General features: G+C 27.6%; 1 protein-coding gene across 3 annotated transcripts in view; it reads right to left on the reverse strand.

The window, feature by feature from the left end:
* LOC109603854 (protein numb) overlaps positions 1-26576 on the reverse strand; it is a 31319-nt gene that overhangs the window by 4027 nt on the left and 716 nt on the right. Inside the window, exon 1 of one of the 3 annotated variants that reach the window (XM_020020362.2) lies at positions 11324-12033. The exons of 1 other annotated variant lie outside the window; for it this stretch is intronic. In XM_020020362.2, coding sequence (XP_019875921.1) covers positions 11324-11392 — 69 coding nt within the window. In that variant the 5' untranslated portion in view covers positions 11393-12033. Of the gene's footprint in view, positions 1-1792; positions 1920-11323; positions 12034-26576 lie in introns of those variants that run through there. One more of the 3 variants, XM_020020363.2, reaches the window with a different exon arrangement.

Genomic DNA, 26576 nt, shown 5'->3' on the forward strand with positions numbered 1-26576 from the left:
AATTGTCACACATTGTGAACGATATTAATTAAAATTAATTTACATTTCATTCACAGACGAATTAATTAGCAATTGCGTAGAGAACTTTTAACTTATTCTATAATGAAAGGGATAAATGGTACATTTGAATGAGAACAAACGCAGAACAATAATTTATTTTACGTAATTGGTTTCAGGCATAATTAATGGAGATTAATGAAGAATGGACAATTTGTACGCGCCCATGGTCCGTGTCTATATATAGATTAAACCAAATCGTTTTACGAGATTATTACACACGTTCATTTCGCGTAATTGTCCTGATTTATTTGTTACTACTCGATTTGATTCAGCCGGAAAGTGGACGCATGTTTGTTGGTTTTGACATTAGTGTTTATTAATCACGATTTATTAACCAGTTTTAATCATAATAAATTTTCAAGGGTACATTTTAATAAAATCCACACAAATATTTTATTGCCAGAAAATATAAATTTAAATATTTTAAATCTGCTTAATGTAATTAAACATTTATTAATCAATTTTAGTATATGATTAAGGAGTTTTAATCACACAAATTTTTATAATAATATAATTTTAAGTTATACCAAATTTAAAAGAATATTTAATATTTAATTTGTTTATTATTATACTTATTCAAGGAAGTATTTTAATATAATGTTTGAGAATTACAAATAATTAAAATTTTGAAACAATGGAGAATATAATTTAAAATATTTAAAGTTATACCAAATATAAACGAATATTTATTATTCAATTTCAAGATTTGATTAAGCCAAGTGAGATTTAATCACTATAAGTTTAATATAATCTTTGAGAATATGACAAATATTTTATAGATTTTAGAAAATTGACAATATAATTTTAAATATTTAAAGATACATAATTTAAACGAAAGGAGGAGATATTTCAATGCAACCTTTGAAAATATGACAATTTTTTTTTAATTTTAAGAAAGTCAACAATATAATTAAACTTAAATGAATATAAATTGTTCAATTTTAGCATTTGATTAAGTCATGTGAGTTTTAATTACAATAAATTGACAAAACAATTAATTGTTTTAGAAAGTTTTTAAATATTTAAAATTATACCAAATTAATATACATTCAACTTAAGCAATTGATTAAGTCATTTGTGACTAATTGCCATAACAAATTCAAAAAAGTAACTAGTAACGAAATGAACAGGAGGGAAATGAAAGAAGGTCAAATGCAATGAGTTTCCGTAAAACGGAGTGACTCATACAAAACAGAGGGATTGTCTAAAATTTCTTTCCTGATTCATTCTACTTTAACAACAAAAATGAATCATGGTTATCACTGATCAGTGAAATTGTGTGTAGTAGATAAAAATATTTATCAGAGATATTGTGAGTAACAAAAAGAATTGCAAAAATTTTGCAGTCTTCGCGTATTTATCAAATTGTAAAGTGTAATCCTTGGACTAATATTTTTTATTATTATACATCATGCACAGACAATAAAGATATATCTTTAATTTTATGACTAATAATTCCACGATAAAACAAGACATGATGTGAAGGACTTGTATATACGGAATAATTTAACACTTATTTTATATTTTAATTTTATTGTTTTGAAAGTGGGACGTAACAAGTTAACGAAATTTAACTAAAATAATCGATTGACGTCAACACATTCAACAATTATTATACTAATTTGAATGTTTAGCAATGATATGCTCCTACTAAACAAGTGTTAATAGATACGTGATAAATTATTGAACATTTCACAAGTAATTAAAGTAAACATTTTTATCAAATACTTACAATCCACTCCATATTTATCTAAATAAACTAAAAAAACCTGCCACTTAAACAATTACTCACATCAATCTCCTTCACCTTTTGGATACTAATTATACATATAAAGTTTTATCAAAATGTACACAACGCCAGCAGAACACGATAAGACAACAGTTTCGTATCAAAATCAACGTTGAACTAAAAAAAAAGCGTGTAATTTTGAAGATGCAATAATGGTGATGAAACGTTTACGGCGGTGGATTTACCAAGGCTTAAGGTATCCAGATTAATTAACCTCGTGCACGGATTTCTAGTAATTAAAACGTTACGTTAAACTTTTTATATTATTTGCACGAACAAAGACAGGCGAAACAATCAAGACGGTTTCTGGATCGAACGGCAGAAGGCCGTAAAATTTTATTTTAATCGTTCCATTTCCGGTGGATTTGAATTTCAATTTGTGTTTACTGCGCATTGGAAAGATAAATGTTTATTCGATGTTTATTAAATCGTAGGTTGAGATGTGTGCAGAACAACCTGGCCCACATCGTTTTACGTTCTGCCGTTACAGTCCGGTAGCTTTTACGTCCGATGCCTAAGTTTATGGGTTTTCTTCCGGTCAGGATTTGCACACACAATCGGTACGTTCCCGCGATAATTTAATAACTGTTATTAAGACACGTTATCGTCGAAATTTTCGCTATTTGCGATAATGTATCGATAAATTTTATCGAATTAGCACCGTTAAAATGGCTTTTGCAGAGTTCAAAGACCTGCCATTATGGACGACGGTGTGTGTTCTTGTTATATTGCAGGTTAAATATTTAACGTAACAACTTAACCCCCGCACATTGCTTCCCCTAACTAAATGTCCCGGACTCGTAACTTGTTGAATTTATGACTGCAGACAGAGAAATAATAAATTATCCCGCGATGTTTTACCTTATTTTTTGGCGCCGTAGTGAACTATAATGGTAATAAATTTTATAACTAAACAAGTATCGGATTAAAATTTTGTTTGAAGTCGATTTGTTATAGTGTGGGACTCGTTCCAGACGTTTCGAAATAGAAATTCGTGTAAATATACAATGGCTTGCTTTTAGTGTTGGATAAATAAATTTGAAAAGTTGAGAGGATTAATTGCGAGAGGCAATTAAAAAGGTACGAAATGAAAGGTAAACGGGTTCATAGAGATTGTGGCAAATGATGAATTATGCGCTGCAGGAAAAACCTTTTAAAGTCGTATGACTTATTATGGAGTGGTTAAAAACCGAAAAGTAAAATGGATGAATGTTTATTAACGGGAAATGGAATTTGAACAAAGAAAATACTAAAAAATGAGAGAATTTATAGAAAATTATTGAGGTGGATAAAACATACTGAAAGAAACAAGAAATTAATTTAAAAAAAAGTTATTGAATTTTGGTTTCTAAATAGAATAATATAGTATAACAAATTAAATATTAATATGTATACATTTAGGAAGGACAAAATTAATTATGATCTTTTTTATTATAAAAATAAGCACGTCATGAAATACTTTTAATTAAATTTGGAATGAATGAAAAGCAATTTAATTTTTTTCTGTTACAGACTATGAAAATACTTTGCAATCTTATATGCCCAAATATTTTCTAAATTTTATTCTGCATGATTTAATTAATTTATTTGTTTAAAAAAACATAAGTTTATTAAAATAATGTGAGTTTTAGTACTACTACAAAATTAATAACATTAAATATTTTTTTATGAAATTTGGAATGAACCCATTTTGAAAGTGTTTATAAGAAATAAAGATTTTCCTTGTTTTGATTATATACAGTGTGTTCATTTAACATGAAAAAACTCCATAATTTCTTATTTATAATTCTATTTTGTTGAATAATAAATAGCTCAAAAGAGAGACCTTAAAAACATGTTATAAAAATTTTATGTCACTTGGCGTAGGTGTATTATCACATTTTTTATAGTTAAAAAGTGAGGAATATTGATTATGGCATTTTTTTTCTGTTACACTGTGTTTACTGATTATACTACATAGTTATAAACCTTCATATATATATTTTAGCAAGCATTGACTATGAAAATTAATACTTTGAGATCTTATATTCGCAAATATTTTCTAAATTTTATTATCCACGATTCAGTTAATTTATTTTTTCAGAAAACACAAGTTTATTAGGAAAATGTGAGTTATAGGTCTGCTACAATCTTAATAACAATAAATATTTTTTATTGAATTTGGAATGAACCCATTTTAAAAGTGATTATATTAAATGAAGAGGATTTTCCTTTTTGTGATTATACACAGTGTACTCATTTATGGTGGAAAAACTCCGTAACTTCTTAGTTATAATTCAATTTTGATGAATAATAGCTCAAAAGAGAGACATTAATAAGATATAAAATTATATTTTGTGTCACCTTACGTAGGTTTATTATCATATTTTTTATAGTCAAAAGGTGAGAAAAAATGATTATTATCTACAGTTATAAACACTATAAAGATATTTTAGCAATCATTAAATTAACCATGAAAATTAATACTTTAATATCTTATATTCCTAAATATTTTCTAAATTTTGTCCTCCATGATTTAGTTAATTTAATTGTTCAGAAAAATAAAACATGCAATACTTTTAATTAAATTTGGAATAAACTCATTTTGAAAACAGCTAAATTAAATATTCAATGAAATAAATTCAGTTATTTTTTAAATCTTGGCAGCGTAATTTGGATATCTATTATATGTATATTAATTATATTACAAAACGTAACTGAAAATGTGCCAATGTGTAATTTAATGTATCACATACTGTATATTATATAAATAATTTTAAAACCCATTTTTTTCCACATTTCAAAGACAAAATCAGGTTTTACCATTTATCAAATAAAATAATGAAAAGTTTTTTTTCAATTTAAAAAAAAAATTGGATTAAAATTTGAGACACCCTAGATAGTTAGATCTCTGTAGTAGTGTCTATGCAATTTTAAATTTTTACGACTTATATTTTTTTCCCATGACTCACCTTAATAATATTAATAGAACACGCATCACATCAAAATATTCGCTTCAAAAATATGCAGATACGTTTTAAGAGTCATGAGAAAATTATAAAACCACTAATCCAACAACATAATCTCAAGTGCAATTAATTCAGCTTTCCACCATAATCGTAGAACACTACAAAAATAATTGGGATTATGCAAATTTCAATTATATTTTACGAGATCAACGTCCTGTTTATTGGACCCAACAAACTTTTCCCCTTTTTTTCCCGAGACGTTCCCATAACCATCTGTCCATCTGTCCAGCATTTCGCATGCCAATCAAAGCGTTAATTCGTTAAACGGAAGCTGGCAATTTTGAAAACGGTCCGTGTATCATCGTTTAGTCGGTTCGTCGACCCAAAATGCTCGAAACATGTAAATTTTACGCGTCCAACAATTATAATTTTCGAACTATTTCCATCTGAACAAACAGAACCGGACTTGCGTCACCGGCATTAACCTTGAATGGGGCACTGGAAGAACTGGAACTGGTTCGCATACCGAAATCGGCCGGCGCATTTTTCATTCCTTCCTAGTCGTTATCTGCAGCAAACCGGCGACCTCGCAGCCCCACATCAATGGACTTGATGATCAAGCACCTAACCTGTGCCGACGCCGGAGTTTTTGTTAATAACGCCAAATCGGCACATACCGTAAACGATAAAATGCGATAATTAAGTGCTTGGGTACGGGTTTAATTTAAAACAGAATGTACCACTGGCCTTATGTTGTGTCGGTGGCATATGGCGTTTTGTATCCGCCAGAGATTTTATAAAACCGTCACGTGGTGGTCGCGGTCGGATGTGAAATTCCTCCAGGGAGCTGTTTGAAATATCTCCGAGGTGAAACATTTATAGTAACTTGATCTGGGTTGCGTCGAATTATGTTGTTGGCTCTTTAACGATTTTTTTTTTTTGTTTAATTCATAAATACTAATGTAATTGCCACTTTGGGACTTATTAAATGGAATACCGCTGAATAATTCGTTAGATAAACATTTTAGTACGACAATTAAAATGAAAGTTCAATCGTATTAATCGTTGTAAATTCAACTACTTTGTATTTCGTGTCTGTAGAAAGTTTGTATAATTTGTCAAAAATAAAAAAAAAATAAAGTTTTTACACTTTTTCAAAATGTTTCAAATGTTAGTTTTCATAGATATTTGAAAAACGGTCAGATATATTTGGGATAAGCATTATTTAAGTCAAATAAAATTTGGTGACTCTATATATTTGAAATATCTCGTTTTCGATGTTGGGAATTTTAAATATTTATTTAAATTTCAGAACTTCAGCTTTATTATTTTTATATTACTACAAAATTTCATTTCCGGTTTTGCCGGAAATGACATCAACTTTATTATTTTCAATGGAACACCCTGTATATTTTCAGATTTTTAAACTCTACATGTTATTGTAAATAAAATGGTTATATCAGGTCCTATTCCTAAACTCAATAGTTTTTGAGTTATCAATTTTTTTAAAAGAACTTTGTCAAAATTGTTTTTACAGACATTTTACTTAGGTACCAATGTATAAAAATTTTTGAATAGGTTAAATGTATCATCCTCTATAAAAAAAGCTGTAATAGCCATAACCATAACTATACTCTATTCAAACTAGGTACGGAATAAATACGTAATCGCAAATAATTAACAAAGAACTAATTCTTACTGGTTAGATTGGAATAGTTGGCTTATGTTGATATCCACCTCATACTTAAAATTTTGCCAGGGCAGCATTCAGGCATAAAAAATATAGTGACATTCCGATAAATAATACCAATTATAATGTTAATTTTTTTGATATTAAATCCAAAATTTTCAATACGGCCCTTTGGGCAATGCGAGGATAGCGCATGACTATTGTTTTATTATTTTTATATTACTTTTTTTCTATACAGGATGGTTCATATAACTTCACTTCATTTTCTGGAATAGGGAAAGAAGATATTGATTTGAAACCTTTTTAACAATTATAACTTAACTTGAATTACCTTTTTTATTTATTTTGAACAAAAATTTCATTTCTGGTTTCGCCGGAAGTGATATGAACTTTATTATTTTCAATGGAACGCCCTGTATATTTTTAGATTTTTAAACTCTACATGTTATTGCAAATAAAATGGTTATATCAGGTCCCATACCTAAACCCAATAGTTTTTGAGTTATCAATTTTTTTAAAAGAACTTTGTCAAATCAAAATTGTTTTCTTTACAGACATTTCAGTTAGTTAGTCAATGTATAAAAATGTTTGAATAAGTTAAATGTATCATCTTGTATAAAAAGTGCTATAATAGCCATAACCATAACTATACTCTATTCAAACTAGGTACGGAATAAATACGTAATCGCAAATAATTGACAAAGAACTGATTCTTACCGGTTAGATTGGAATAGTTGGCTTATGTTGATATCCACCTCATACTTAAAATTTTGCCAGGGCAGCATTCAGGCATAAAAAATATAGTGACATTCCGGTAAATAATACCAATTATAATGTTAATTTTTTTGATATTAAATCCAAAATTTTAAATACGGCCCTTTGGACAATGCGAGGATAGCGTATGACTATTGTTTTATTATTTTTATATTACTTTTTTTCTATACAGGATGGTTCATATAACTTTACTTCATTTTCTGGAATAGGGAAAGAAGATATTGATTTGAAACCTTTTTAACAATTATAACTTAACTTGAATTACCTTTTTTATTTATTTTGAACAAAAATTTCATTTCTGGTTTCGCCGGAAGTGATATGAACTTTATTATTTTCAATGGAACGCCCTGTATATTTTTAGATTTTTAAACTCTACATGTTATTGCAAATAAAATGGTTATATCAGGTCCCATACCTAAACCCAATAGTTTTTGAGTTATCAATTTTTTTAAAAGAACTTTGTCAAATCAAAATTGTTGTCTTTACAGACATTTTATTTAGACAATCAACCTATAAAAATTTTGAATAAGTTAAATGTATCTTCCTGTAGAAAAAAAGCTATAATAGAGCTTATTAAACTACTAACAAATAGGTTAGTTGTTTATTGGGAAATCCGTAACTATACTCTATTCAAACTAGGTACAAAATAAGTACGTAATCGCAAGTAATTAACAAAGAACTGATTCTTGTTTGTTAGATCGGAATAGTTGGCTTATGTTGATATCCACCTCATACTTAAAATTTTGTAGGGCAGTATTCAGGCATAAAAAATATAGTGTCATTCCGGTAAATACTACGAATTATAATACTAATTTTTTTGTTATTGAATCCAAAAGAATATATTTTTTTAATAATTGTCTAAAAATAATATTTTGATACCTTTAGTTTTAAATACGGCCCTTTCGACAATGCGAGGATAGCGCATGACTATTGTTTACTGCACTCAAGCACTTTATGTGAATACACTATAGGTATTCAGCTATCTTAACAAAAGATAAACAACAAGGAGGTGATAGGTCAGAAATAATTATTATTTATAGGTTTAATATTTTCATGGAAAGGAAAAAAATAATAAAAAAACTATTCATTGGCGATATTTGAATAATTTCAGACAATTAGGTTGTTTATCTAACAAAGATAAAATCGACAAAAATAAATTTGGTTAAGGAAATGGTGGTGAAAATACACATAAATTAAAATAATCACAATTTCCTTCCCCCTTGTTTAAAAAATGTATGCATAATAATTTTACGATCTGCGTGTCTCGTCATTCCTGTATCCTGACTCACCTATGGTGACTACGAATTAAGAATCGTACCTCGACAGAATAAATTACGATTTTCCCTTGAAGTTATTAACATTACTCATGCGTCCTTTTCCCAAATTCCACGAACCGTAATCGACTATCGGTAATTTTTACCTGTGTGAACATCTCAAAATAGTTAGAAAATCAATAGTTTACCGATTAAACAGCAATTACCGGTTTCAATTGCGCCTCTGACCAAACGACGTCACGGCCCAGAAGCAAGCCTCGTAACATTGGAACTTGTTAACGAGTTAAATTAATTTAAACATTAATGCCGCAGCGATTGCACCATGCAAAACGTAACGGGTCCGTTCGAACGTGTTTTTCGATTGCATTTCCTGTTTTCGACGAAACGATCGTCTTCGGTGCCCGTTCCGTTTTTATGCGGCGCTCACAATGAATTTCATTCATGAAACGAGCTCATTTTTTTTTAAATATTTTGTTGTACGTCGTCTACCCTTTTTTATTTGTTCGGAAACTTAGGAACGAGATAATAACTGTAACGGCCGGCGGACCGAAACATTCTCACGTTTTGTTCAACCGTCGTTTGAACTGTTTGACATTAAATATTTGCGTTATCAGGTTATATCAATTTGTATTGATAAAGTTTGGTTTTGTTGTGCAAGAATTGTTTCGTTGCGGTGAATAATTATATATTTTTATCGTTGTCAATAAAATTATTTTGGTAAACAAATATTGTTTGACAGATAAGAGATTTCCGTGTTCTTATGGTACTTCCGGTAGTAAGTAGTCAGATGTGTTGAAATTTTAATTTCCAAGTCGCAGAAGCACTGGAAGAATTTAAATCGTTAAACTAATTTAAATATGCCATCAAAATAACTGTACAAAATAATAATTATTGTTAGAACATTGTTAATGTGTAAAATAGTTAAAATTACACACGAATACATTCGAATAACTGAATAATTAAACCTTTATCCATATTTCGAAAATCGTATTCGGATATCTGGAGATTCAGATTTTAAAATGAAATATTCCAAAATTTATTTGAATATTTCATATATATATAAAAATTAATATTATTTTATATTTTAAACATTTCTTTGTTTTTTTTATTATTATTATCATTTTATCTTAAATAATTAAGAGTATTTGTAAATGATTAAAAACAAACGTTAATAAAAAATCATTAAAATTAATAAAAATTTTTTAAAAATCCGTTCAAATAAATACTTTAACCAGGTTTTCGAATATCTGAATAATTCGACTAATTAAAATATCCAATTCAAATAAATAACTTTCATAAAAATATAAAATTTATATATTTGGATAGATATTCAATATCAGAGTATTTAGTTATTAACAGTTAAGGTAATTACAAATTTATTCGAATATACGAAAATTCGAATATTTCGAATATACGCAAATTCGAATATTTAATTAAACTAATATTAGAAATTTCTATTTTAAAAATTATTTTTTTTTACGTGTGTCTAATAAATTGTTTATTATTTATAAAGTTTATGAAATTTTTCTTATTAAGAAGTGACACAAATAGAAAATAAATCAATATAATCTAAATAATTAAAAGATTATTTGTAAATGATAATGAAAAATTAACAGAAAATTAATAAAAATATGATTAGGAATTTAATTTGAATAAATATTATAGGTATTCGAATAATTAGAAGGTTTTTACATTGAAGCTCTTAAATATTACAAAAAAAAATTGAAATTTTAAAACTAAATAACATGTGAATATTCGAAAATTTAAATATTTGGATACATATTTAATTATTCGAATATCATAATTTTTTATTTTTAATGAATTTGAATAAAATTTAAATAAATTAAAAAAAATTAAATTAATAAAAAATAATCGAATATTTGCATATAAACGTATTGAAAACGTATCTGAATATACAAATAATATTCAATTAATTGAATAGTTAAATATTCGAATAATTATACATTAAACATTAATTAACGACTGTGTTTAATGTTAATGGTAATAAATTATTTAATTATTCATAATATTCATAAAACTTATACTTATAATTAAATGCAATAGTTAAACAAAATGACAATAATACAAATTTTTAAAAAAATTGTTAAAAATTAATTAATTAAAAAGGGTAAACACAAAGTACATAAATAATTTTATAGAATATAAAATAGGAATGTTTTTAAATGCACAGTGCTCGTTGTAATTTGCACATAATTAAGAAATGAAAATAAATTAGAATAATTAGACTAATATTAATACAATCGTAAAATTTGCTTATTCAGCAAAATTGATTGATAAACCTATTAATAATTAATTAATAACAGTTAACTGTAGGTCTATCTGCTATTAATAGAAATCCTATTAAATAATGAGTGAGCGTGAAAAGGGGTTGTTTCGTATTAATTCCATTGAATAAAACTGATTACAATGAATTAAATGTAAATTGATCCAATAAATTTCAAACAGAGTATTTACAAAAGGTTTCCCCGCGTTTATATTGGAATAATTCGAATAATTTATTTGAATATTCGACAATTCGAACACATTCATACTTATTAGGTTATCGATTCATTCATGGAGTAAATGTCAGTTTAGATATCACTGTGACTTCAACAGCTGATAATTTTTTAAATAATCAAATAATAGGTGGTACGGTTTAATTTCACTATGTTGTATCTCATCCACAAACACACTGCACAGCAACCTTAACAATCGTACAACGGTGGAAACGGAATAAATTATCCGCCATCTAAATTAATCCGATGATCTAATGCATATTCCAACCTACCGCGTGGACATCTCCAAACTTTGATAAATTCCTTTCCAACGGTATGTGATTCGATGGATGGTTCCCCATTTTCAATTTTGTCGTTGTTGTAGGAAACTCACAAAAATTAACTGAATAACTAAAACGTCATATGCCCTACAGTACACACAAAGAAGGTACACCAGCCGAGGTAGAGACAGATGTGGTCCGTTGAGCAGATGCTTGGGGTTAGTTGTGGACCAGACGATTGGCGCACGTCGACCGCATACTCCAAGGGGTGAGCTTCAGCTGGGCGACTGGCGGCCCATCGAAGAAAGCACTAACGACGTTCACGTGCCCAGGAGCTGCAGAAGAGAATCTCCGCGGAATATTATATTCCCCGGCAGACACCAGTCGGCCTTGAATGTTGCGTTTCAGCCTTCCACAAAACCGATGCTTTTTTCGATTCACACGAAACTATGCATATATATATATGTACACCGGTACCGGTCGTCCCAACGGCCGAAATTCAAACGGAACGGCCGGTGACTTCAACAGCCGATCAGACAGCGAAACAATACGGGAAAACAACCCCCGAAACGACCACCCCCGAGTCGGAAAACTGACGAAAATACGGGAAAGCACGAGTTTTTGATGACGAGGACCCGGATTTGGTGGGTGGAAACGCGACGCGACGATGACGACGACGACGACGACGACGAAAAAACGGTTGGACCGGACGAGGAACGGTGACGACTGCAGACGGGGGACTCTCTCGACGACTCACGCTGACGGTTAGAGGTATGTATCCCCACACGTCCGTTCCTACTAGCCGTTCTAAAAATGTCGGCACAGGTAAACGCACTAAAAGCTCATTTGCACTACCACTTTTTCAGGCGGGCATCGGCGGTTGGGCGAAGTTGCCAGACGCAGCGGAGAGTCGGAGCTTTTTCGCTGTTGCTTCATTGTTTCAAATGTGTAAGTGGTATTTAAAAAATGGTTCATTTTCATTCATATTTCGAACACGAAAGTCCGGGGATTAAGTGCTTAAATAATATTTTAAGACATAGATAATTGAAATGAATTTTAAATAAATTATTATAATAAAGATTGCATAATTAGATTAGAAACCACAAATTCTAATCTTAAATTATTTATAGAATTTGTTTGTTTTAAGGATTTTCCATTAATTGTTATCAAAATTGCATTACATGCATTATTTTTATGTAAATACCAGGAAATGTTACGTAAAATAACCAGATAAATTCCCAGTTTACATATTAAAATTTAGTAAAAAATATGTTAAAATAATTTTAACTATTATTATTATTAAACAATATTTTTAAATATTATTTTTGTATTGAACTGTAATAAATATAGTAACGAATTACTAATTAATCGAATTTTAAACAAATATAGTTTACAATAAATATTAGTCAGATTGTATTTAATTAGATTAATTACTATAATAAAATTTAATTGGTACAAATTAATAAATTTATAGTGTAATAAATAATTAATAATTTTCTTAAAAAATGTACGGAAATATATTTCAAGATTGAATTTTATTTAACTATTCAGTTATCTATTCAGTTTTATCAAAACTTATACACTAGTTTATAAATATTTACTTTATATTAAATTTTACGTTACACTAAATATATAAGTTAAAAATTAACTAATGTGTAATATACGAGAATTTTATATTTTATTTTAAAAATGTTTACTATAATTTATAAAGTTAGATTTTTGTTAAAAATATTTTATCAAAACCAGTTAATAGTTAACTAAATTTTATATTATTATATCAAAACATATAAATAGCATAAATTCGTTCTTTGTTTGATATACATTTGACAAAATTAATATTTTTTAAAATTTTTGTCCACCTTACACTAAATATATATTAGTGTTAAAAATACCAAATAAAGATTTATCAAAACTTAAACACAAATTTATTATAACAATATATACTTATTTTATACTTTATATAGTATACATAAATAGTATAAATTAGTAATTTATTCCATAGATACAAAATAAAGATTTATCGAAACTTGTTACACTTAAATATAATAAAGTATAATATATTTTACTTTTTTATTTTAAAATTATATTAATATAAATGTATTTTTCAATCTACTCTAAATGTTTATTATTAAATAAAATACAAAATATTTTACTTTTTGAACTAAACTTTTATTATAATTTATTAAGTACAATTTTATGTATATATATATATATATATATATATATATATATATATATATATATATATATATATACATATACATATATATTTATTTATTTTTAGTCCTAAAAATTTTCTATAATTTATAATAAAGTGAAATTTTTTTAAAAATATAATTACCAAATAAACTTTTATCAAAACAATATATTAATAAATACTTATTTTACAAAATCTTATTTTATATAGTCTATATAAATAGTAAAAATTATACAAATAAATAAATAAATAAAAAAAAATAAAATAAAATAAATAATAAATAATTTTTAAAATTTTTATCAATCCCACTTTAAAATATTTTATTTTCTGTCCATTAAATTTTACTCAATTTATAGTGACATTCTTCTTAAAAATGTAAGTTGCAAAATAAAGTTTTATCACAACTTGCACACCAATTTATTAATATATTTATCATACACTAAGTTTTATATTGTTTGTTATTATATCATTAGATAATTTATTAATTAATGTTTTTTTAATAAATATATGTAGTATATATAAATTATATAAAATAGTAAATCTTTTTGTTTTTATATTTTAATTAACTTTTTTCTACGGTGTATTAAATTAATCATAATATTTTAATTTGCATATATTTTATTTTTGGACTTAGACGTTTTCTATAAATTAGAAGATGGCAATTTTGATAAACCATATATACCATATTTTATAATTATTTTAATTGCAGTAATATTTAACAAATTTTAAACGGCTATAAGTACTGAAGTTAATTAAGTTGTTTCTTGGAAAAACTATATTTTAATATGAGCATCTATGATTAGATTTAATTAAAGTTAATTAATTAATATGGTAATGCTTAAGAATTGCTCATTTTTCATTAAAGTTATATAGCTTTAGCTTGAGCTTTGAACTATAATTACTAAACCCTTAATTAATGTAATAAATTACAATACATTATAATTTGCAATATGTTAAAAGATTAAATTAGTAATATTGACATTATAAAAAGTATTACATTAAGTTTTAATTAGCAATTTTTATGCACGTAAGTATCTAATAACAATAAGTTACAAGTTAAATTAAAAGAAATGTGACAATAAAATATTTCCACAACTATGGTATATTTTTCAAATATTTCCCGATTGATAATTATCGATATTGTTAACTAATTTAGTATGACGTTAATCATTAAATGTCTATGTTGCAGGACAGGAAAATGCGGTAGAATCTTATCTGTTGGGTTTTTGTGAGGTTTTGAAACCACAATTAATTTCCTTGTTTGCAGTAATTAAATAATTTATAACAATATTAATAAATATAAAAACTTCAACACTCCTATCAAACAAAGAATTTTACCTAAAACCGTTACAAACGTGCAACCTGACAACACAACGAATCATAGAAGCCAGCAAATGCACTTTTAAACGGACCATTGGGGAGTAAGATTTAATTGTTACGGTTTTGTTTAATGACAACTCGTTCTAATACTAATTGCGTCTTAAATAGTGGACATTTGCCTCGGCAGCGTACAATTAATACCACTCTTTCAACTTTCCAATTATCAAGTAAGTAGTGTTTGGTTAGTACGTTTGGAGAAATTGATTGCTTTTCTTTTTAGTGTATAATTAAAATAAATTGGCCGGACTGAAATCCATATTTTGGCATCATCTAAGAAACACTGTTTAATGTTCTCTCGGTATGTTAAGTTTATTAGTAATATGTTCGTAGTTTATTGATACTGTTAACTAGGTTGGCATTTTTGGAGTAAAAATAAACGTTGCAATATTATGCATGCAGTACACATAAAATAAATGTTTCTCATTTTTAATTAAATTGCAGGATTTCAAATATCGGATTACGTGCACTTGAAGACTTAGAACTTAAAACAGGTGTGCTCCGAATGTATAAAATAACATTTGCTTACCACAACTTCCAAATGGGCACATACCTGAAATTCAAAATATCTCATTATTACTTTTCAAAATATAATATTAGGTAAAAAATAATTTACGTTTTTGGCTCGTGATTTTTTTATGAAGCCTGTACCAACGAAGAAATTGGGCAATACCTCATGCAACATTTGGAAACAGGCTGGTTGTTGAATCAACTTTTAGAAAGAGGCTTTATGCATTGAAATCCACCAAAAAGTTTATCAAACACATTTGGAAAAAGGAAGGAAACTAAATCTTTGATAATAGTCAATTTTCTTCACAAATAAGCCTTTTATTGATGGTTTTGTCACATACAATTTAAAATGAGTTGATTATGATAATTCCAGGGGTTAAGCTGGTAAATCTGATGGACCAAGTTCCATCTTTTGTTGACCTTTTGTTCAGTTCCAAAAACTCTACATTACCGACTCGTGACCTGAATTTGCTTATAGAACATTGCTGTTTATAATGGTGATTATTTTATTGAATAAAACTAATTTTAAAGAAAATTGTATTATTCTAAAATTAAACGTAAATCTCTCTTTCTGGTTATATAATGATATTCCAATATTTACGAACAATAACAAACAGTACAATGTTCGAGTATGTTATTTCAGCCAATCCGCATTGGAGGATACAACATGAGATGAAGTAAAATTTGTTTGGGTTTCATGTTTTCCCGTTTAGCCTCCGGCAACTCTATTATTTTTACTGGATAATCAAATGGGATGTTTGATGTTTCAGTGTAATTAATGGCTTAAAATCGTACATACAGAAGAATCAGCAGTACGCAAAATGTTTAAACAAATAATGAACTAATGCTGATTCAGTATTGAATAATAATCACACCTGTCGATGTTCTTGGAATAAACTTTGACTTATTTTCTGACGGTTTGAAAATATACCGTGATTCATTAAAGAACTATTACCATAAAGTTCCTTGAACTGTGATTACGTAAAAACGGACAAACAACACCAGAAGAATGCAGTCCAATATTCATAAAGCCATCAAAAGTAAAAGTTGACAAAACGACAACACCCATAAACTATCGACAACGCTCCCGAGATGAAAATAAAAAAACCGTTACCAGTTTATCCTATGATGAACCCAAATAATATTCTATTCACTGTAGGCAATTGGTAATTCCAATTTAATCAATAAGTTTGCAAGAGTTAATTAGGTCTGATGGGATTTAAATATAATTCGGATTTTTCTAGAGAGAACAGCAAATAAATTGAGCTCTGACAGTTAAATATTGCTTGTGGATCACATTTTTCTAATTTCTATATGGTTACTATAATATAAAATGTTTTGATGGATTTACTGGGACAGCTAATAACGGTTTGGGTATTCGCATTATTATGATGCACTTGACATAAATTAAAATTGTTACGAACTTACATTGTAGTAGCGTGTACGTAAATTACGAATTGTTATTGTAAAATGACAACTGTATAATTTAAATAGATAACAGTTTAATAAGAAGTTGAAGAAGAAGAGTTGTTTTTTACTTTGTCCTCATTTTACGTGCATAATTTAGAAACATGTTATAAAACGTAGAAATTGTGTTTTTATTATTCTTAATTTTCCTATATAGTTTTTTATCTTTATATTTAATTGTTATTAAATATTTTAATTATTTAACCTAATTATTAATTAAGGTTATACATTTTAAATACCATATAAATATTTTTTTTAGTGTAACTATTTTATATATTCTTTAGCTAATAATTTTAATCTTTTTAAATAATTCATAAGTCTCATAATTTTTTTAAAAGTTTAAACATTTATGTTTAGATTAGTTCACAAAGGACTTTGCTTTGAGAGGAATAAATATTCTTATACGATATTATTTAATATATCAATTAAAATAATGTTCTAAATCCTTCATAAATCTCCTAATTATTAAGTAAATTATATACTAAATAGTTCTTTTTAGATAGTAACGCTACTAAGCTTTGATTAATCAAAAAATCTTTGTATATTTATTTGTTTTTTATACTTTATCGTCTATTTTTTAAATTATTTATAAATTATGTTTTAAAATAAATCATATATTAAATAGTTCTTTTTTAAATAGTTTTGAATAGATCAAAAAAATCTTTGATTTAAGAAGATTATATATATATAATTTTTTATGTACTTTTTTAACATATTCTTTAATTAAGATAATGTAAACCTTTTAAATGATACATAAATCTCATATTTTTATCAATAACTATATAAAATAGTCTTTTTGTTTTTAAAGCTTTGATTAAATCATAAAAATCTAAATCTATCTGTCAAAATACATATTATATATTTATTTTGACTCAAATTTTTAATTAATTCACAAAATTCTTTGGCTATTTATTCATTAACTAATAAAAGTTAAATTTCTCAAATGCTTTATAAATCATTTATTTTATTACATATTAAATAATTTTTTGCCTTTCATTGTTTTGAATTAAAAAGTGTGTGTCTGTTTAATTTGTATTATATTTTTTATTTATCATATTCTTTAACTAATAAAGATTAATTTTAAAAATTGTTTTATGTATTTCATGTATTTTTTATTTTTTAAATAATATACATATTAAATAATTATTTTGATTAAAAAAATTGATTAATTCACAAAATTATTTCGATTTTTATTCATTAGCTAATAAAAGTTAAATTTTTCAAATGCTTTATAAATCTTTTATTTTACTACATATTAAATATTTTTTTGCCTTCATAACTTTGAATTACAAATGTGTGTGTGTTTAATTTGTATTATATTTTTTTATTTATCATATTCTTTAACTAATAAAGGTTAATTATAAAAATTGTTTTATGTACTTCATGTATCTTTTATTTTTTAAATAATATACATATTAATTTATTTTGATTAAAAAAATTGATTAATTCACAAAAATCTTTGGCCTTTTATTCAACATATTCTTTAGCTAATAAAGATTAATTTTTTAAATGCTTTATAAATCTCCTATTTACATATTATATAGTTTTTTACCTTTACAACTTTGATTAGTTCATAAAAATCTTTGATTTATAATGAGTATGTGTTTAACTGGTATTATATTTTTTATTTAACATATTTTTTAACTAATAGAGGCTAAATTTTTATGTACTTTATAACCTATAGTTCACATAAATCTTTGGTTTAAAGAATTTATACTTAAATCATATTTAATACTTTTTTATTTAATTAATAAAACTTAAATTTATTTTATAAATCTCCTACTTTTTAAATAATATACATATTATACGTTTACATATCTTCTAATTTTTACAGAAATTTTTAGATAGTTTTTTGCCTTCATAGCTTTGATTAGTATATACAAATTTTTTATTAGCGTACTAATAAAGGTTGTTTTATTATATGTATCTTACATCTCTTTTTTTAAAATAATTTACCTTTTAAATTGTTATTTTGACTAAAAATTTTGATTAACATTCTCTGACTTAATTATAATATATTTTTTAACTAGAAAACCAATTTTTATTTAAAGAAAATATCATTTTATAAACATTAACAGACATTTATTAATTAATGCAGTAGAATAGCCAAACATTGTCCTTTTTGTTTGGACAACGGCTAGATTCACACGCATCGCATGCACATTTCGATTATCATTTAATCGGGTCCACTCACAATGTTCGAACGCAAACCGATTTTGTGTCTGAGGATATATTTTTTTTGGTTTCGGTGCGATCGACGGTTGACACTGGTGTAATATGCAGATGATGGGAACGGAGCGGAATCGGTATGGGGGAACGGTGCATAAAAATATCCCACGGTCTAACCCCGGAGTCTAACGGACAATTACCTGTTGCAGAAGGGGCCGCGCAAACACATATCTGGCGCCGCGTTCGGTGCCTATTTTACACCCTATTTTTCAATCAATGATTCGTATTATTGGCCGTTTATTAACGTTTGATGTTTGCGGAGATAAAACGGTGACACGGGAGACGCAACACAAATTGTGCACTGTGGCATTCCGAAGGTTCGGACGGCGGTCTTGAATGAAACAAGTAATCGAGTCAATATTGATCCGTTGCAATAATGAGGGGCGCACTGGAAAACCGGAAATCATCGGCGTTTTCCCACAATACAGGTATTTTTCGTGTACTCATATAGCCGACTGTCTGTCTGTGGCGAGGATTCAGCAGCATTCGTATTCATGGGGTCCGACCAGTGGCCAATTTTGTTCCCATAGGCCTATTGCGATGACCAATGGTTTTAGAAAAACTAAAACACAGTCTATTTAGTCAGAGATGGAGAATTTTGTTTCTGAGGATTGACATTGGTGTCAATGAGAATGGTCAGGGAGAATTTGGTCAAATTTTATTGATTTTTGGTACAAAATAAATGTTGAATTCACAAAAAATTATTGATTTTTTAAAACAGATAATGAGTTGGAACCCCCACGAAGAGACGGACACTCATTTACTCGTTATGGCTTGGTCTAAGGAGGTGGGCTTGGGGTATCTTATTCCATGCCACCTCTACTTGACACCTTTGTGGAGAGAAGACTGAATTTTAAAGTCCTGCCCACGATGTCCCTGACATATTCAATTTAAATTTACATCGAATGTTAGAAACACCCTAATGTAACCCCTACATAATGAGATTGGGTTGGTATTTGGATGCTGAAGATAAGACAAAGGTAAATAAGCTTCATTCCATTTCACTTTCCAAAGAGCAGAAGCACAAAGAGGAAGGGTAAAAAAGTTCAAAAGACCAGATTCCATGGTAAACACCGCATATGGTAAGAAACCTTCCTTCTTCTCTAAACCAGTAGTTGGTAAATGATTCGAATGTCGAAGTACTAAGATTGTGAGGTGGTCGTCTTGATGTTACTTTGTCTCATGACGTCTTCCTCAACGTCTCGTACATTTTTACTATCTTCTTCAAACCATAGTCTTCAACAATGTCAGATAGTGCTTCTTTGACTCCGGTTAATCCGATTGGCAAATTCTATAATCGAAGATCCTGTCACTTTAAAATAACCTCGATGCCTGAAAATTTGAATGACTAATGAGATTTGAAATGAACTGAAAAATCCTTGAAACACTACCCAAGTGATGCCAATGTATCAATGGAACCCTGCAGATTAACCAAGGACAATTGGTTCTGGAAACGGGTTTTCCTATGTTGCATATTCGGTTTCGGTCGTTATTAATTTTATTTATTTTTAACTTTTGCCCGATTCGTGCACGAACTGGCGGACATTTGCATAATTGCCGGTTTGGGTGTTTAACGATCGTTCCAAGTATTTTTGGGCACTAATCGTTTGCACAAAAATGTCTATCGGTTGTGTCAATGATTAGAATTAAGGATTAATAAATTGGAAAATGGGCGGGCAACGATTGAATGAACGGATGCTGATTCACCAGGATATTAAATGGTTCGAAACGACATATGGAACAAAAGGGGTCTTGCTTATCTTGATTCTCTGCTGGCGTTGATTACATGGGAAAGTGCATATAGGTCTAGAAATAAGCTAGACGAAAATATACATTCAAATCATGATGAAATAAAACAATAATTATTTGCTCAAATTAAATTTAATACTGTATTTATTGTATCATATTATTTAAGTTATTTTTGTTAATTGATAACATTCGATACGAATTGATTAAAGACAATAAAATATAATAATCTGTTAAAGATATATTTGTCAAAATCATTAATATCAACGAAAACTATTATTTATTATAATTATGATTATTTGTATTATTATTTTTATTAAAAAACATTATAACTTATTATATTAAATACTATATAAATTATACAAATATTTGAATTTATTTTAATTTTCAAAAAGTTTAAATCTTTTGATTAAATCCAACATTAATTAACAAATTAAGTTATTTATTCTACGTATTATTTCTTTTTTAAATTACTGATACCTCTAACTTAGCTAACTTAATATTTTTGTGTATATGTATCTACTTTCACAATTACAATTTTTATTTTAATCATTAAAAAATAAAAATAAATAAAAATTTATGTTATCAAAATTATAAAATATTATTATTTTTAAATAGTTTGAAATAATTTATATATAATCTATTATAATAATTAAAATTATTAAATTTTTTCAATATTTTGTTTACTGCCTATTAAAGACATATTTTATGGAAAACATTTTGACTTTCTTTGACTTAATTAAATTAATATTTTTGTGTATATGTATCTACTTACTCAATTAAACCATTAATAAATAAAAATAAATAAATATGTTTTATACTATTATTATTTAGTACTTCGACATAAGGTTATGAAAATAGTATTTATTAAATACTCTATAAATTATACTATTTTATAAATTTATTTAAATTTTCAAAAGTGTTAAATTTTTTGGTAAAATTAAATTTGATAAATAAATTAAGATATATTGTGATTTAATGATATCTGTCAATTTATGTCCAATTTAACAAATATTTGCTATTATTATTGTCTTAACCATTGAAAATTGAAATATTTTAAATGAATATCATGGATATTTGTCAACTCCTATTAATGATGTATATGAAGAACAATATAATCAATAATGCTTTAATTTTTTGATAAAACCAAGTAGGCAAGAATAAATAAAAACATACTATAAATTATTTTTATTATAGCAATTTTTTATGGAAAATTTTTCATACATTATCAATGATATCTTACAAATACAGGTTAAATAATTTAATCTTTTTGTGTATATCTAATCTATCAAGTAATGTTCAATTTAGGGATCTATATTTATATGTGAAATTGAATTAAAAGTTTAAAGTCCAAAATTAATTACATTGTTAAAATTAACATTTTAACTAATTAAAACGTTTTCACCTACTACAATCGTTAAGTTATTCATTTATGTACGAACTAATTAAAAAAAATGTGACGTTCAGAATAATCCAATTAACTTGAAATTCGTGCCCATTGAAGTTATCAAATTCGAACACAATTCATCATCGCCCGACACTTAATTGTTTCACAATATCGTTACGAATTCATCGAGTTTTATTTGATTGATGATTAGAGTTCCAATGCCAAATTAAAAATCGATACGCCCAAACTCCCCGATCCAATTGTTCCTCATGAAATTATGCCCGGATAAACCTTCAAATTTGCATATAACTGTCGGAATAGTTTCGTTGCTTCGGATTTAGTTTTAGTTGGCGTTTGTTTCGTAATTTATTGTTCGAACGTATGACACGGGTAAATCCTAAACGTTAACTTACATAAATTAGTCAAGTCAACGATTTTCATCCAAACTTTTAACGAGTGAAATTGGCCGGATAACGTCCGACGTACTCCCACGTAGCGACATCTGTTTTGCTAAAACAGCAATTGTAAATGGTACCGAGGTGAAAAAAAAACTAAAGTAGCAACGGTACTTCGTGGCAAACCGAGTTTAATCGCATGGAAGACTATGGAAAAATGATTGAGCAATACGTTCACGCTTAATTTAAATGAAACAATGGATGTTGTTGTGAATTGCGTTCGCCAGTCATCAATTTAAATAAATGTAAAAATAATGATTTGCGCAAACGACCATGTAATGAACGCCAGAAATAGCACTGGAAGGAACCGATTGTCTTCGGTTAAACGCTGGTATCAATCGGACAATTAATTTTTGGCGGTGAATGCGGGTGCCTCTGGCAAACAATTGATTTTCGGTCGGTCTGTCACTAATTTGTGAGGCATATTTCACGGCGATGCAAATTTTAAATGACATTCACCACATTATCCACATCCCGTTACAACAGAATTGATTTTCATTTCTAAGTAATTTAAACAACCTTGACGGAACAACTATTACATTTCAACTGCTTCACTGAGGTCGAAATAAAATCAAATCGTTGCTCGGGATGTCCCAAATTTTTTAATTTTTTTCATATTCAATTTAATTATATTAAGACATACATGAAGTACCATTAAAAATAACAAAATTATTGATATTTTAAGATGCACAAAAGTAAACGTAAAATAAACAACACCCTGTATAAAATTTAGTAGTACTAATAATGGTTCCTTACAGGATAATCCTTAGTTAACATATATCTCAAAAATGAACTTTCCGGCAATAAAATAGGTGGTTTTACAGACATTTTAGTTAGACCATCAATTGGTCAAAATTCTTAGAAGAAAATTAGTAGCTAAAAAGCTATTTGGTTTAGGTATAGGGCTTCATATGGCCGCTGTATTTGCAATTATATGTACAGGGCAATATACAGGGTATTCCATAAAAAGTTGAAGTCACTTCTGGCGAAATTGGAAATTAAATTTTGTTCAGTATAAATTAGAAAAGTAGTCAATTTGTCAATTCATAATGAGTATAAAAATTTCAATTCAATAACTTTCTCCATTCTCCATAAACTTCAAATCACCCTGTACATCATAAATTATTTTTTTTAGAAATATTTTTATTAAATATTCAATTTGATTATGCTAAACAAACATGGTGTTCCATTAAAAATATCAAAGTTATTGATATTTTAAGATGAACAAAATTATTCGTAAATACAGAACACCCTGTATAAAAATTGGGAGAACTAATAATGGCTCCTAACTTTCCAGCATTAAAATTGGTGTCTTTAGAGACATTTTAGACCATCAATTTACCAATTTTTTGGAAGAAACTTGATAATTCAAAAACTATTGGGTTTAGGTATAGGACGTGATATGGCCATTTTACTTGCAATTGCGTGTAGAATTTAAAAATCTAAAAATATACAGGATGTACCACTGAAAATTACAAAGTTGACGTCACTTCCGGCAAAACCGGAAAATAAATTAGAAAATGTTTTTAAGTAAATTCATAAAAATCATAAAAATTTCAATTCAATACTTATAATTCTCTATTTTTTCCGACATTTAAAATTCAAATCCACCTAAGTTACCTCGTCTGTATGTGATCTGTAAACACTAATAACAGTTCAAACCAAACCAATCGTTACAAATTCGTCAGGATCAAAAATCTACGGTGTGAAAATTCCGTGGGACCACCGCATTCGTTTCGACCCACGAAGTCACCGATAATGGGGACACACGTAGCGCCCCACAAAGGAACGGTTTTCGAATAAGGGTGTGCATTTTCTCAAGTCGACAATGGTCCAAACGAAGGGTGGAAGCGGAAGTCACAACCGAACAAGGCGCAGTTTATTAATTATTGGCCAGCACTTTGTAGATAGACTCCATTCGACGTTCCAAAGCCGTTTTGTTGCCGAGAAAATATGATATGGTCCCGGGGAAAATTCAATTAAACGAACATTATTAAGTTGAACGGGAAGTTCAATTTGGATTTGCTCTTTTGCGCCGCCGGGGATTATTAAAATGCATCGATTTGCTTTGATGTTTTTATCTTGGTTGTTTTCTAAATGGGTTTGCTATTGTTGAATTTTCGATGGCTGATTTTACACTTAATTAACTACAATTTTCAAGTGATTGCCTTCTAATCATAATCTTGTTGTTAGAAATGAAACATTTTAGTAATTTACTGCAACAACTTACTGTAATATTTACTATATTCGTGTTTCTGCTAAAATGATTGGAAATTTAAGTGATAACAGATTTAAGATAAGCAGTTTCAGTGGCATCAAATTTACATTATTGATTCTCAACTCTGGCATTTAACTGTGTTATTTTGTAGCAAATGCACAAACAGTTAAAATAACGTTATGGTTCATTTGTTTACTATAAAAAGTGAATGGTTATGTAAAAATGTATTTGCATATCACCAATTTATTAACAATTATTTGTTCACTGGAAAAAATACTAACAATCCTTTCACCATTACATTTTAACTTCTTAATTAACAAACGTACCGTTATGATTTTATGCAATATTTTTATATTAAACATTATGAAAATATAAAAAATTAAACATTCTTTAATAAGTTACACAGAAAGTTGTATTTTATTTGTATATTTATTGTTGTTACTAACAATTACAATAAATTTTAAAGTAATTCTTCAGAATGATTAAAAAATATGCACTTGTCATTATGAATAATAACCAATTTTAAATATTCAATATATTATTTTGACTTTTTTATTAGAGTACATTAACGTAAACAATAAAAATATTATTACCGATTTTATATCATTGTTTCCATTTGTTGGTCTACATGATAAAATTTTTCGAAGAATTGTGATTTAAATTCAATATTATTTTCTCTAGGTAAAAAATAGTTGTGTGTAAACTTCTTAAATAGAGCTTTTTTATTAATTTTATAATTTAATAAGTTTTTATTACAATATTTTTTCGAACAACTAAGATTTAAATTAAATGTTTTGAAGGTGTGAAGTGAATTTTTACAAAGAAAATTCACTTAATAATTCTCTCTATTGCAGTTAACTATACAGTTTTTCAAAAAGATGAGATTTAAATTAGGTGTTTTTTAGTGTGTAGGTGGAGTTTCACCTGTGTCTGAACTTTATGAAGTGAGTTTTTATAAAGAAAATTCATTTAATAATTCACAACACTCTTTTATAAGCAAATATTAAGTTTTTCGAAGACCTGAGATTTAAATTCTGTTGTTTAGGTTGTAGGTGAAGAGTTTCACCTGTTTCATCGTTAAATTTGAATAACTTACTACACAATATTTAAATAAAATTCAGTAACTTCATGAACACATGATTACTTTGTTGATTTTATAGATTTACCTTGCCAAACATACAAAAGTGGTGAGTGATCATTGTGAGGATAATTTTTACAAAGACAATTCACTTAATAATTCCCAACTCTCTATTGTAATTAATTATAAAGTTTTTCATAGAAGTGAGGCTTAAATTAGTTTTATCGTCAAACCTGAATAATTTATTGCACATTTCTTAAATCAATTTGATGACTTCGTAAATATGCTCATTTTGTTAATTTTACAGTTTACCTTTACCAAACACAGAGAAACGGCGTGTGTACTTTGTAAAGTGAGTTTTTACAGAGCAAATTCGTTTATCGATTCTCAACTCTGACATTTCACCAAGATACATTGCGTTCGACCAAAAAGCTATCGAATTTCCATCCAATTTCCCGTTTCATTTTGACGCGTCCAGACGCGTATCGTTAACATGGGAAAAAAATGAAAAAAAGGGCTATTCGAAAATAAAACATTCGTCCAATAAAAGTCGGTGGCGGTGACGTTATTAGCAAACCACGTGGGGTACGATACAAAGACA

The sequence above is a fragment of the Aethina tumida genome, chromosome 5 (genome assembly GCF_024364675.1).
Source record: "Aethina tumida isolate Nest 87 chromosome 5, icAetTumi1.1, whole genome shotgun sequence".
Taxonomy (NCBI): domain Eukaryota; kingdom Metazoa; phylum Arthropoda; class Insecta; order Coleoptera; family Nitidulidae; genus Aethina; species Aethina tumida.